The sequence below is a fragment of the Pelecanus crispus genome, chromosome 6 (genome assembly GCF_030463565.1).
Source record: "Pelecanus crispus isolate bPelCri1 chromosome 6, bPelCri1.pri, whole genome shotgun sequence".
NCBI lineage: Eukaryota > Metazoa > Chordata > Aves > Pelecaniformes > Pelecanidae > Pelecanus > Pelecanus crispus.
Window position 1 is genome coordinate 41,347,769 of NC_134648.1, and position 13,346 is coordinate 41,361,114.

Consider the following 13,346-nt stretch of genomic DNA (forward strand, 5'->3'; position numbering starts at 1 on the left):
GTACAGGGCCAACCCTATTCAATTATAGAATTATACTTCTGATTTTAGTGGGATGATGCTGTATCTCTCTTACCAAAGTCTGAAATTGCAGTGAACCGATTTTCATCATTTAAGCTTAAACTAATGGGAAAAAAAAACCCCAAACTCCCAATCAAACAGAACAGAGGACTGTAACTCATCCCGATAGGTTTTCTTTATTACAGCTATATATTAAACTCTCATCCTGAACTAAAAAAAAAAAAAATTTAAAAAGTTACTATTCTCCAGCAAAACTCTGAAAATGTATTTTGACTCAAATATTTCAGTCATCTGAAATCAGTCATCTGATCCACACCACTGCTAACTAGGGCATACTGTACTGTGTATTGTTTCAGTATGCTAGGCTAATTAATAAAAGGAAAAATAGTTTGTTCTTCACAGGTATTACTAAATCTAACTAGTGGATTTATATGAAAATACGTAGAACAATTCAACACTGAATAATGACCTAATCAGTGATACCACAAGTAATTTTAGAAACTGGAAGCATTTCAGTTTTCAATTAATATCAATCTTCCTAAAGAACAGAAATGTATGGCTGCAATGAAAAAGGAGTGACGATACTCATTTCAGGTGACTGTTGAACTATAACAGCTGTTAAGTAGAAGCATGTCACTATTCCATTTTAGCAAATGCTTGTTTAAAATACAATGGGAAAAAGATAAAAACATTTAAAAGCAAAACAACTGTATTAATGAACAAGAACCAAGTACGGGCATACACATTTTTTTTTCCAAATATACATACCAATGACAAAATACTGAAAATAGCAATAAGGTTTTTTTTGGTTTGTGGTTTTGGTGTTTTTTTCTTTGCATATCAGGTTGTGTTTGAGGCTTAATCTCTCTTACTTTGTTTACTGATAAAACTGCTTTTATTTTTTTATATATCTATACGTATCTATAAAATATATATATAAAAATAAGAACTGATAGCATTTTGTAAAAATTCATCCCTTTTTATGCTTCTGTATAATTCTGGAGATACATTAGTTTATGGAGACACACCTATTTATTTCTTCAATGCTAAAGTAACAAAAAGTAATTTCTCAAAAATAAAAAAAAAGAAACACAGGCATTTGGATTTTGTATTGAATTTCCACTGACTGATAAGTAATTTATTGATACACTCTCAATTGCTTTGCAAGAACTTTTAGGCAAAATTACTTCTTGAAGAAAGTTGGACAGAGCTCAATAATTCTGATTTATTACGCAGCATAGAATAATTTTTTAAAAAATTTGGCAAGTGTTTTGCATTAGGCAAGCACTTGAATTTAGTAGTGATTAGACTTCTGGGAATGAGATGTATAAAGTGATTAGAAATCATAAGATGAATTTACATTACAGACTTTCAATTTTTGAGACTGAAACATGCATACTATAATTGAAGTTTTCCTGAAATTGCAGGTTGACTGCTGGCAAGGTTACAGAAAAAAGCCTGTCGGAATTTCTACCACACACACCACTTCTAAGACTTGCACAGGTATTTTAAGCTATATCTTGAATAGTATAGTCCAAGCCACGGCGAAATTGGTCTTCTCTGTTTTCTCAAATATTATTTCCTTTTCTATTACTTATGAGACAATGAATGGAAGACTATATTTACAGGTAAGAGAGTGTTGTTTGTTTTTACTTTAAGCTTCTAGAACAGATATTTTGAGAAAACAGATTTTAAGTAATAAAAAAGGAGCTTAAATTTAGAAATAAAATTCTGTTTGAGCCATATTTGAGTTGCAGCAATTTCTGAAAGTCCAAGAAAATATTTCTTCCCTGTGTTGCTCACAAGAATTGATTGTACTGTGAGAGACTGCTCTCAGGCTGCACAACATACTAAAGGGTGCAGAAAGATGGTCAAAGCATCACACTTCCAAGCTTCATATTGTTGAGTAACAGAGTGAAGATACAGCTGTATCACGGCAGTATAGAATACACATACTCCATCTGCACAGTGTTCCAAAAGGTCTCTGAGCCCTCTTTCAATGACTTCATGAATTGCCTGATGCAGAGCTATGTATAAATGACAAAAGTCACACCCTTATATATATACTAAAAAAATTTCAGTACTTACATCCTAGATAATAAATATTGTACTGAGACAGTTAACTTAATTCTCAGTACCTATTAGCATATTTATACATAGAAGAGTAGAAAGAAAAGGCAGGAAATGAAATACCATTTGAAAACAGGGTTAGAGACATGAAAGCATATAAAGAACATCATTTAAATGTGAAGGTGAACCTGTATTTACTGTTTACCAATTTCTAGTTTCTCACTACAGGGCTTGCCAAACAAAGGAAATCTTGGTAATAACATTACCCACATTAAATTACTATTAATGCTAAGCTAATACTGAGTTTCAGTCTTGCATATATTAATACTGGTGCTTTTAAATCACTGAAATTAATGTGATGACAAAACTAATTTGCTTAAGCCAATATTTTAATGCACTTTAAGACAAGGTGGTATCTTTTCTGAATTGTATTAAATAGTTGAATACCTTCTGCAGCTAAAATGAGAAACAGAGAGCACTGCAAAGCCCCATTGTGCTGAACGACATGTAAGACTGACTTACTAGACTTTCAACAGTATCAGAGATGAGCCTTTCTAAACAGACCACTTGCTTTGCTAAACATACTGAGTCTTCTTTTCACCTGCTGTGAACTCCTTTAATCTATAACTTTGGCAAATGATTCTCATCTCAGTGATAACTGTATAAATACATAATACAATTCAAAAATAAAATTTGGAAAGAGAAATAATCAAGGATTAATAATTTATTTACAATCCAGATTGTAAAAAGGCTACATTGATGACTTCAGTGATCTAATTTTACTTGCTATATTTTCACTTCTGTAAAGAATAGATAAAATACATTCTGATGATAATTCATCCTCTCTGCATTTGGTTTTAGTTTTGTGTAAAAGAATACACAGGACATAGGATAAGACAAAAAGACTAAGAAAGCTAGCATATATAGATGGAACGCTTACTTATAGGTGTTTATAGAGGCAATTTATCTACATTTATGAACTCTGTGGACTTGTCTTTGAAAAAGGAAAAAAGTGTGGTGAGCAGGAAGTAAACAAAATATTATCTCGTGTTCTGTCTGGGGACAAGAAGGTGTAAGGAGCTTAAAGCAAACCAGCAGGCACCGTTTGGATCATCAGAGCAACCCTGGATGGAGGGAATGATTTAGGATGAAGATTACAGTAAAACAAACAAAGAAGAATCAGGACCTTCTGTTTCCTCAAAACTTGTCACAGTAACACAGAACTACTACAAGACCTGGCGCTGTTTTATAGAAATACCAGAAAACTCAAGTAAGTAACCAGACACAGGCATCAAAACATGTAAGAAGATATGGGTCTAAGATTTGCATAAAAAAACCACAAGTCCTAGAGGGAAAGACAATTTCTCATTTTGATTCTGGGCTACTTTGGGATTTGGAAAAATACCACTAGAACTACAAAGCCATCAGAAGGTGTGAGGTAACTTCAGAATTTTCTTAAGAATCAGAACATTGCTGAAAATTTCTGCAATGTTGAATTCTGCTGTTCATTCCCCAACAAAATCTTCTATTTGCATGACACTTTTGAAGCACATACAATTAAGAGTTAATCAGTGGCTACAATGTTAATTGTGTTCATAAAACATGGTTTTGCACACATATTGAGATTATACCCAACACTGGTGAAATGAAACAGAAAATTAGAACAGTGATCTGGCACCAGAATTGTCAAGGGCACATGAGGGACAGGATTTAGTATACATACTTTTATGGAATGCTAAACTTCTGCCATGCAATCTAATGTATAAAACTGTCTCGCTAGTAAATAATGGCATTTCTTTCCCCCCCCCCCCAACTTGTAAACACACCTGCGTATCTTATTATTCATTGCAGAATGGTAACTGGTGTGATTCTTCACTTGTGTTGAAAAGCAAGAAAAGTTTATGAGAAATTGTTAACTAGATGAAGAGACATAGTGATTTACAAAATTACTTATTATCATTCACCTCAAATGAAAAATGCAGTTATTTTCTCATATTCTGGAGTTTAGTAAGGTTCATGTAGGTGACAGACTGTTGCCTTAAATGGATGGTAAAAAGAAGAAAGGCTTATCAGAAGGCATGAAGGCATTTTAAGAAACCAATGAAGGTTTCTTAAGGATGGAAGGACTTGGGGGTATTGGTGGATGAAAAACTGAGTATGAGCTGGCAATGTGCGCTTGCAGCCCACAAAGCCAATCATATCCTGGGCTGCATCAAAAGACGCGTGGCTAGGAGGTCGAGAGGTGAATCTCCCCCTCTACTCCGCTCTCATGAGACCCCACCTGGAGTACTGTGTTCAGCTCTGGTGCCCCCAGCACAAGACATGGACCTGTTCAAGCAGGTCCAGAGGAAGGCCATGAAGATGATCAGGGGGCTGGAGCACCTCCCCTGTGAGGGCAGGCTGAGAGAGCTGAGGTTCTTTAGCCTGGAGAAGGCTCCACGGACACCTTATAGCAGCTTTCCAGTACTTAAAGGGGGCGTACAGGAATGATGGGGAGAGACTCTTTATTAGGGAGTGTAGTGATAGGATGAAGGGTAGCAGTTTTAAACTGAAAGAAGGTAGACTTAGATTAGATATTAGGGAGAAATTCTTTACTGCAAGGGTGGTGAGACACTGGAACAGGTTGCTCAGAGAGGTTGTGGATGCCCCCTCCCTGGAAGTGTTCAAGGCCAGGTTGGATGGGGCTCTGAGCAACCTGATCTAGTGGAAGGTATCTCTGTCCATAGCAAGGGGGCTGGAACTAGATGATCTTTAAGGTCTCAAACCATTCTATGATTCTATGAAGTCTACCAAGTCTTTATAATATGAAAAACTCATATCCTGTATTTAAAAAAAAAAAAATCCTCCATTTAAGCCAATATTTTCAGATCTGTATTCTGAAAATCAGGTTCTACTTAAGCACTTCAAAGTAAAACTTTTTATTTAAAAATTATGAAAGTTTCCTTTTTTTTTTCCCCTCAATCAGCATTTCTGAAGTAAAAGCAGTCATTTTTACTAGAAGAACATGAATTTACAAATCTGAGTTCAGACATTCAGTTTTGCAGATTTTGAATACAATGTCTGGGACCATGACTAATGAACAAAAGTTAAAAGACTCATGAGAGGTTAATTATCTACTGAAAAAGCTGAAATGAAACTGGGTCCAGTGAAAACATTAATTGGAAGTTCTATATGTGAAAGTTTTACTCTAGATTTTCAAGGAAGAAATTCTAAAACCTTTGTCCACACTTCAACAGCTAAACATTTCATAGAATCAAAGAATGATTCAGGTTGGAAGGGATCTCAGAAGGCCAAACAGTGCAAACTCCTACTTAAAGCAGAGTTAGTTACAAGATCACACATCTTTCCTTCTATATAATGCACTGTTCTGCAATGGCTATCTCTGATTCATTGTGCTTTCTGGACAGGCTGCTACAACACCTGCTACCTGTAAAACAACTGAAAGCTGGAAGGAAAATTCAACTAGCATAAAAAGAAGCAGGAATAGTTTCTGAAGAAGGTGATGTGGTAAGACCACATTATGCATCCTTTTCCATTGTTCAGAGCAGCTGCTATTAATTTAGAGGTGAAATTTAAAGCTTTGTATGCTAATTACAAAGCCAAAACAGCTCAGGCTCCTGATCACTTTATGATAACTGTATTCTGTTCTCCTGGGTTACAATACGTCCTGAAAGAGCTGGTGTGACACTTCGACTAATAAAGAGAGAAAAGGGAGGTTAGATGCTCATAGCAGTTTCTAGGAAGTTAAAGGGCACAGGAATTGGTTCTTGTCAAATGATACTTAGAAACAGCAGATGGCTGACATCTATGAAGAGATTGCCTATGTTACGTAGACATAAAAGATGCAAATGTTTGTCAATTAAATATCTATCAGACCTGCTTGGAGGAGAGAGCTACCTGCTATCTACTGATAAATCCATAGGATTAGGAGATGTGGAAAAATGCAGTGGAGAAGGCTCAAAAGGAACCAGATAGACTTGTTTGCAAATCTGCTGAAGCTGAAAAAGCTGAAGTTAAAGACACCAGAATGTTTGGATAATGACTTCCATTAGTAAGGAGAAATGCCAGGCCAGACTCAGCCTCCATGTATACCCATGCCTTTCCTGAAGACAGAAAGTGCTGAAACTCAGTCAGCAAAGGGTTCACCTACTGACTTTCTTCACTGAAACCGTAGCCAGAACATACTTCCGTTCTCAGCTCGCTTCTCTGAGGTGAGTGTCAGTAAAGTAGCCCAGGACAAAGAAATGACAATAGACAAATGGGAGCTGCATGCTCATATAGACATGGGTGGCATTGCAAGGTTGTAACTACAGGTATCTTTATTCATAGGGAGAAAACTACCTTTGTCTTTTTGGTAGAAACAGCTCAAAACCCAACAGAAATATCTACCAAAGTTCCTAATGAAGGTAAAATTTATTATTTCAAATCAACTCTCAATCTCAAATGCTAAGTCTACTTTCTTCCATCTGCAACATGATTCTTTGGGTGGCAAAGTTCTTGGGTAATACTCTAAGACAGGAAGAGTCATGTAAAAGTTTGTGTAAAAGAAGAAATTGTAATTCATAAGGCTTATTTTTTGCCAAGTTCAAAATGAGTTGTATTATTCATTATCCTGATCATTTTAATAAAATTATGGCCTGTCTGCTATTAAAAAAAAAATAGCAACACTGGAGTTTTAGATCACAATTACCTTTTATAAAATATTATCCTTTTAATTTCTTAAATAGAAGTATTGTATCTTTCATTAAGATACAGGATATTCTGACATTGGAGGATAGATTACTTCACTGCAAACTCTACCTAAGAACTAAGCTAACAATTTCACTTCCTGGTAAAAATAATGGATTTTAGATTTATTGATTCAATATTGATAGTGTATGAATTTATCATGAATAGATGTTGCTTCATTAAAAGAGAAGTTAAACAATTCATTTGTGCTTAAAACTGCTCAACATATGCGCATGCATATCTCCAGATATTTGCAGTCATATTATTATGCACCTGTATGTATACAGGTATCGTATTTAAATTTTAAGATGTAGAGCCAGCCAATAAATCAGTCTTATAAGTTATACATTGTATTTACTCTGTGTCTTAACTTCACTAGCAGCAGCTCTGTTCACTAATCCATCCCTCCAGAATTTAAGTTAACATTCCAAACATGGAACTGTTTAAAAATACCCCAAACCCCAAACCAACCAAACTAAAAAAAAAGAAAAAAAAAAATTTGAAAAAAACCTCAACAACTTTACAAATAAGTTTTCTGGAGAAGTATTGTAGACAAGCTATATCAACTTCAGATACAAGACAGGAAGTATTTAGGCATGTCACTAAACAGCTCTGTAATCTAGTTTCTCAGGATCTTACTGACTTACCTAAAAATTAGCTTCATTTCATTGCAAAGGGGAAAAACACTTTTCATTGTAATAGAAAACACTCATTTCCCATTGGGTTAAGAAGTATTGGCATAAAATTTAACATTTTATGAGCAGAAAAGCCATTAAATATACAGATCTCTTCAGCTTTTTCTCTCTCTCTCAGGCATAATCATTTTCATGTCTAATAATTGAGAAACTGTTTCTATATAATTGGGGCTTTTCTTTTTAGTATTTTCTTATAAATTATCTAGAGTATTTTTCGTGTAAAAATACTGCATATACAGAAAAAAATAATATAGTAGTAAATATTAGAAATCATATACAATGGCTTATGCCCAGTTTCATCCGTCTAAAGCACTCTGATCATTCCAAACTCATCCTGTTCAAACACATCTTCATATAAGCATTCTGTGTATGTCACTATATACAAAGTAAAGTAATTGCATACAGTTACCAAATTACTTTATAGGACACTGAATCTTGCTAGTGTAGAAGGACGAAACAATCTTTTCCCATATAGGACAGGTGAGAAATTAAAGTCTATCCTATACAGGATAGAGAGGCAAGACAAAATTTTACTAATGTTCACTCATTTCTTTCTTCATCTTTTTCTTATTCAATACAATGGAAAATAATTTAAAATCCTGTATGACACACATTTCACATTCTCTTACAGGGCAATTTTTTTAAAAATTGAAATTGTTCTGGAAAACATAATGAACTAAAGAATACTAGACCAATAATACCTTGCAAATATATTCTGCATTGCCGATAGATTTTGAAAGAAGTCAGTGTAAAACAGGCAAAAAGATGCCAAAAATAACATAATATGAAATTGTAGAAAACATCCCAAGTAAATTATATTTTCAAGTTCTTACAGGTAAGATTTTAAAATATCTAGTATATGGTCTAAAAAAACAATTAACATTTTTGGTTTTATTTCATATACATAAAAGTAGGAAACATTCAGTTAGTGTAATTTTTAGTAATGCTAAAGATTTACAAAGAGGTTCATCATTTAAGATTAAAATTCAGTGATTTTTAACTAAAACCTGGAAGTGTATTATCACCTTATACAGTAAAGAAAAGTTTATGAAAGAAACACATTAGAGTGTGGCATTGAAACTTACAGAACACTGTCTAAAAGAACTGCTGAGAAACATGGAACACATAAGTATAAGGAAAAACAGGGCCAGCAAATTACTAAAGGGTAAAATAACATTTTCTTAAAGAACATGTTATGTTGACCCCTTGCAGCCTTAAAGTTTTAAGACTTCTAAGGAGCTGCTGTGACTCTCTATTCCCAACCAAAAACTCACTTGTTTGATGCGGTCTGGATTAACAGTGGTCTGAGGCTGTAGAATGCTGACAGGCTCTGTCTTGGCCACATTTTGAGGCATTTCTCGAATCTTCTCTGCAATGAAGCCATGAACTGCATTTAGTGCTTCAACTGTTCCCTGGATCAGACACACCCGCTCTGTAGTACCTGCAAATACCAAAAGTTGATCTGAATGAAGTGGATTCTTCAAGATCCCACAAACTGCTTCAATTATGGCATAAAGATGGCACTCAAAAGCAACACTGCAAAACCAACTACAGCAATACCTCCATAAACGTACAAACAAAAGGAGAGATTTCCAAAAGATAGCATATCAATGACCTGAAGATGTTTTAAACAACTCCTATTTGTGTAGATCCTACAAACACATAACTTCCCAAGCCAATCTGGATGTTAGAAGAACAAAAATTAAAAGGACAAAAATTATTAGGTTTTGTTGGAAATATTAGCACACACGGTAAGTGCGTGCAGAATACATGTCTTTTATTTTGGCCTAGTTCTAGATTATTGTAAAATATTGTACAACTTACAGGTAACACAAGGTTGAACACAATAGCCAGTATTATAGAGGCACTTGGAATAAGCTTTTTTAATGAACACCTGAACTGCAAAACATAACTGCACATTCATTTACTGTACACATTATTAGAGAATTTCTTAAAACAGCTGCAAGTTGTTACAGCAAGACCTTTCAAGGCCAACTGATCTTGTATCTTTGAGTATCCACCTTGTCTTTTATAACCTTCCTACCTTACAACATCCCTGCAATAACTGCAATTATTTACTGAATAATTTACAGAGTTTAAGCTGTCTTTAATATGACTTAGCAGTTGGAAATTATGAAAGCTTGCACCAAATAAGTAGTCAATACCTCACAAATTACATTTCAAGAACTTCTGTTTAGAGTTATGCTGAATACCGTTCATGCAGGAGATCTAGACTCCATGTGACTACTCCTAAGCACCCATATTCTAGGGTCATGGGAAAAAACTATACACTTGTCAAATAGTTCTGATAGGTGAAATACATACTTATTCTATGTGTGAGAATACTAGGTCTTCAGTTGCAATGAAGTAGAGGAGGGGATACTTTCCCACCATACTCATTTGCAAAGATAGGACAGATGCTTAGAAAAAACAGTCCTTGAACATATCGCTCATTCCGAAACTCTGCAGCAAAGTGTAAGCCTCTGTTTCTTGTCATTTCAGTTTTGCCTGGTTTTCAGTTCTAACCTTTCTATTCTGCTCTCTGCCATTTGGCTTAGTTCTCCTCTTCAGTCTGAAGCACATTCTTTTTCTTGTATTGACTGTCACTCCCTCTCCCTTATATCACCATTACTTACTCTCACTTTTAATTTCATTGACTCTTATAATGACTTGCCTATCCCTGTAGCCTGGAGAAAGTCTGATATGCCATGTTTATCTCATCTTTTGCATACTACCTCATAGAATTTGCAGTTTTATGCAGATTACCAACAAACATTAAGTAACTACCATAGCTTTAGTTCTAATTCTGTAGAAAGGCTTAGACAAAGCCTACATTGCCACATAACCTTTTTCTAAACTAAAATTGTGCTGTGTGTGTTACAAAAAACACACCAGTCCTTATTTCTTTGATTTCTTAATTAAAAAAATCTCCAGGATGGCCAGAGATGGATGCAGAATTGTGGAAAAATACTTTATTTTTTGTGACTAGGGTGGTTTTAGATGATTTTGTGTAGCTTTACTGTATAGCAAAAAAGGGGTTTTTTACATATTGGGTTACAGCTTGACACATCCTCACTAGACAAAGAATATAAAACAACCACAATCAATCCTAAGGATAAAAGTATGACACTGCACTGAAACAATCCACATTCTGTATTCCACGTATCAACCACTTAAATAGGTTCTGTAAAATCAGTTTTGACTTGAAAAACAGGATCTAACAGGAGTTGGAAAAATGCATCTTAAAAGGGAGTATTGTAGTTTCCACTTTTGTTCTGCAGAAATAACAAAACAAGACAACCTAGATGTCCAAGTAAAATTGCTCCGGAATTTCATGTAGTGCATAATTCCACGAACACATTTTTGTGTTTCCAAGATACTCAAATTAATGATCTTTCATCACTATGTTTTTACCTTCAAATACCAGTAGAACAGTTCTACTAAGTGAAGAAAATTATAACATGAACTATCATGATATTAGCATATTCCTGAAAATGTAATAATACTGCCATGCAAAGATATGCCAGATACATATCTCTATTCAATGCCAGTGCGCATTTTGCTTTGAGATTATGGGGTGGGTGGGTGGGAAGCAAAATAACAAATTTGAGCCATGGAATTACCACAAAAATTAATATAAATTTTGTCATTGACATATTCCTTGTAAATACTATTGACATGATCACACATAAATCTTTTCTGATGAAAAATTCATTCACTCTACCTAAATAAATGAAAACTACAATGTAATGACATGGTAAATACTAACAGATTTACAATGATTTCTGAAGTTCACAACATGTTAGTTGGCCTCATTATCATTGTACAATCTGTAGAGAATCACAGGCAATACATAGATTACAGAAACACAGCAGGGAGGTAACCTCCTCCCTGAAGTTCCCTTCCTATCCATTTTATGTCTTTAGTAATATCTACTGTTATCAAGTTATCTTAAGATATGCTCCTTACAACACTGCAACATAGTCTTTAACAGAGAATAGTACAGTAACCTTACTCATCTGCAAGAAATAATTTATTTTTACTAGTAAATGCTTCTTGTTTGCTTCTGTGGATGATCTCTAAAGATTAAATATTTCACTACCTAAAGACAAAACAGCACAGTAAGAACCCTGCCTGCTCATTAACTTAATGTATTAATGTACACTTAAAACGTTTCAAAGACTTTTTCTTAAGAAACAGTATCAGGCAATACTGAAATTCAACATCGTAGAAGCTCTACAGCATAACTGACAGAATGAGAAACAAACATTTTTTTCTGTATTAAAATATGTTATTTAAACGTAATTACAATTAGGATTAAAACATGTCAATCAGCATTTCAAAAACTGTCAGGTTAATAATCCTTGAGATTAAATTTAAAATTAAAATGACTACACTCTTAACAGCAAGTCATACAAGTATCACAATCAAATGCATATTTGTCAAGAACAGGAATTTTAGAACATTTATGTGACCCGTTATAGTGTCTTTTCACCAAATCAACTTCAAAATACAGCTTTTTTTTTTTTTTTTAATGCAAAACACTCCATCAAAACAGGGAGTTTAAATGACGTAAGTGGAAGTCACCACAGAAAATTAAACTTGGTTCCTAGACAAAGCTTTTTTAATGCTTTTTCTTCCTACTTGGCTTCCTCCCCCTTTTGCAAACAACTCCTGTGGTTTCTGTGTAAAGCTATCCAGCTCTAAGAAAATGCTCTGGGGAGTCTTTACGCCACAGTATTAATTGTCTCCTAAATGATGAGATGTGATGTGGATTGATCAGTGCAGCTAATGCAAGCGTTCTCTAGGTCAGCAGACAACACACCGAAACAAAACACAGATCAGGTTACGTCCAAGCTACCGGAGCCTAATAGGGAAAGCACTTAAGAGGGACGACTACTGTCCAAGCATTTGAAAGGAAAACAGTCGATGCTAAATAGGAATTTCATTAGACTTGACACTAAGTGACTAAAAGGTATTCTACAGTCTGTGTTATTTTAGAAGGTGCAATATAATAAAAAGATGCTTTATGTCATACTACGGACCAAACATGCTACATTTTAGCATATACAAACCAGGATGCAGTAAACGGAAATTACTGTTCCATGAAGAAATGCAACTGTGCAAAAGTACATTTCACATAGAGTAAGATACAGTTTTAAAGTGCATCACAGTAGTAGCACATTTTCTTCAAGGGTTACATCAACAAAAAAGTAAAAAAAAAAATGTGTGGAGAAATTGTATACATGTACAGTAGGGAATTGCTTTAATCTTCTGAAGTGATGTTGTCGTAATCCTTCACACAACTCTAATAGCTTTTCACTCAGATAACAGAGTACAATAATTTACAAGTCACACAAAAAGAAAAGTGCCAGCTATATGACCAACCTGTATAACAAAAATAAGTCTATGAATCACTGAAGTTGGTGAAATTTCTGTCACTTTAAAAGCTTTTAGGCTCCATTAGTGTCTAAAGTAAACTGTCAGATTATTTATCATTTTCAGCTGTTTAACAGTTGCATCCACTCCTTTTTTCATGTTTCTGCAAACAAAAGCTCACCCATCTATATGCATACTTTTTTGTCATATGATTTGCAAAATACTATTTAAAATACAGATCTCATTTTTTAAATAGCTGACTTAAAGAAAGCTGAATTATCAAATAATCAGTGCCCTTTTTTTGGTGCAAACATAGCCAATGTAAAATTATTCTATTTTTTAAATTATTTACAATTCAAATTGGAGCTAGGGTCATGTATTGTACATTGTCTTTTACATATAAAGAGATAAAACATATACGAGAGAAGAATAATTCTGCCACAGAAAATGACCAAA

General features: G+C 34.4%; 1 protein-coding gene across 2 annotated transcripts in view; it reads right to left on the reverse strand.

Annotated features, from left to right (window-relative positions):
- NOVA1 (NOVA alternative splicing regulator 1) overlaps positions 1–13,346 on the reverse strand; it is a 161,873-nt gene that overhangs the window by 28,706 nt on the left and 119,821 nt on the right. For both annotated transcript variants that reach the window (XM_075712818.1, XM_075712817.1), the window contains exon 3: positions 8,786–8,952. In XM_075712818.1, coding sequence (XP_075568933.1) covers positions 8,786–8,952 — 167 coding nt within the window. The remainder of the gene's footprint in view (positions 1–8,785; positions 8,953–13,346) is intronic.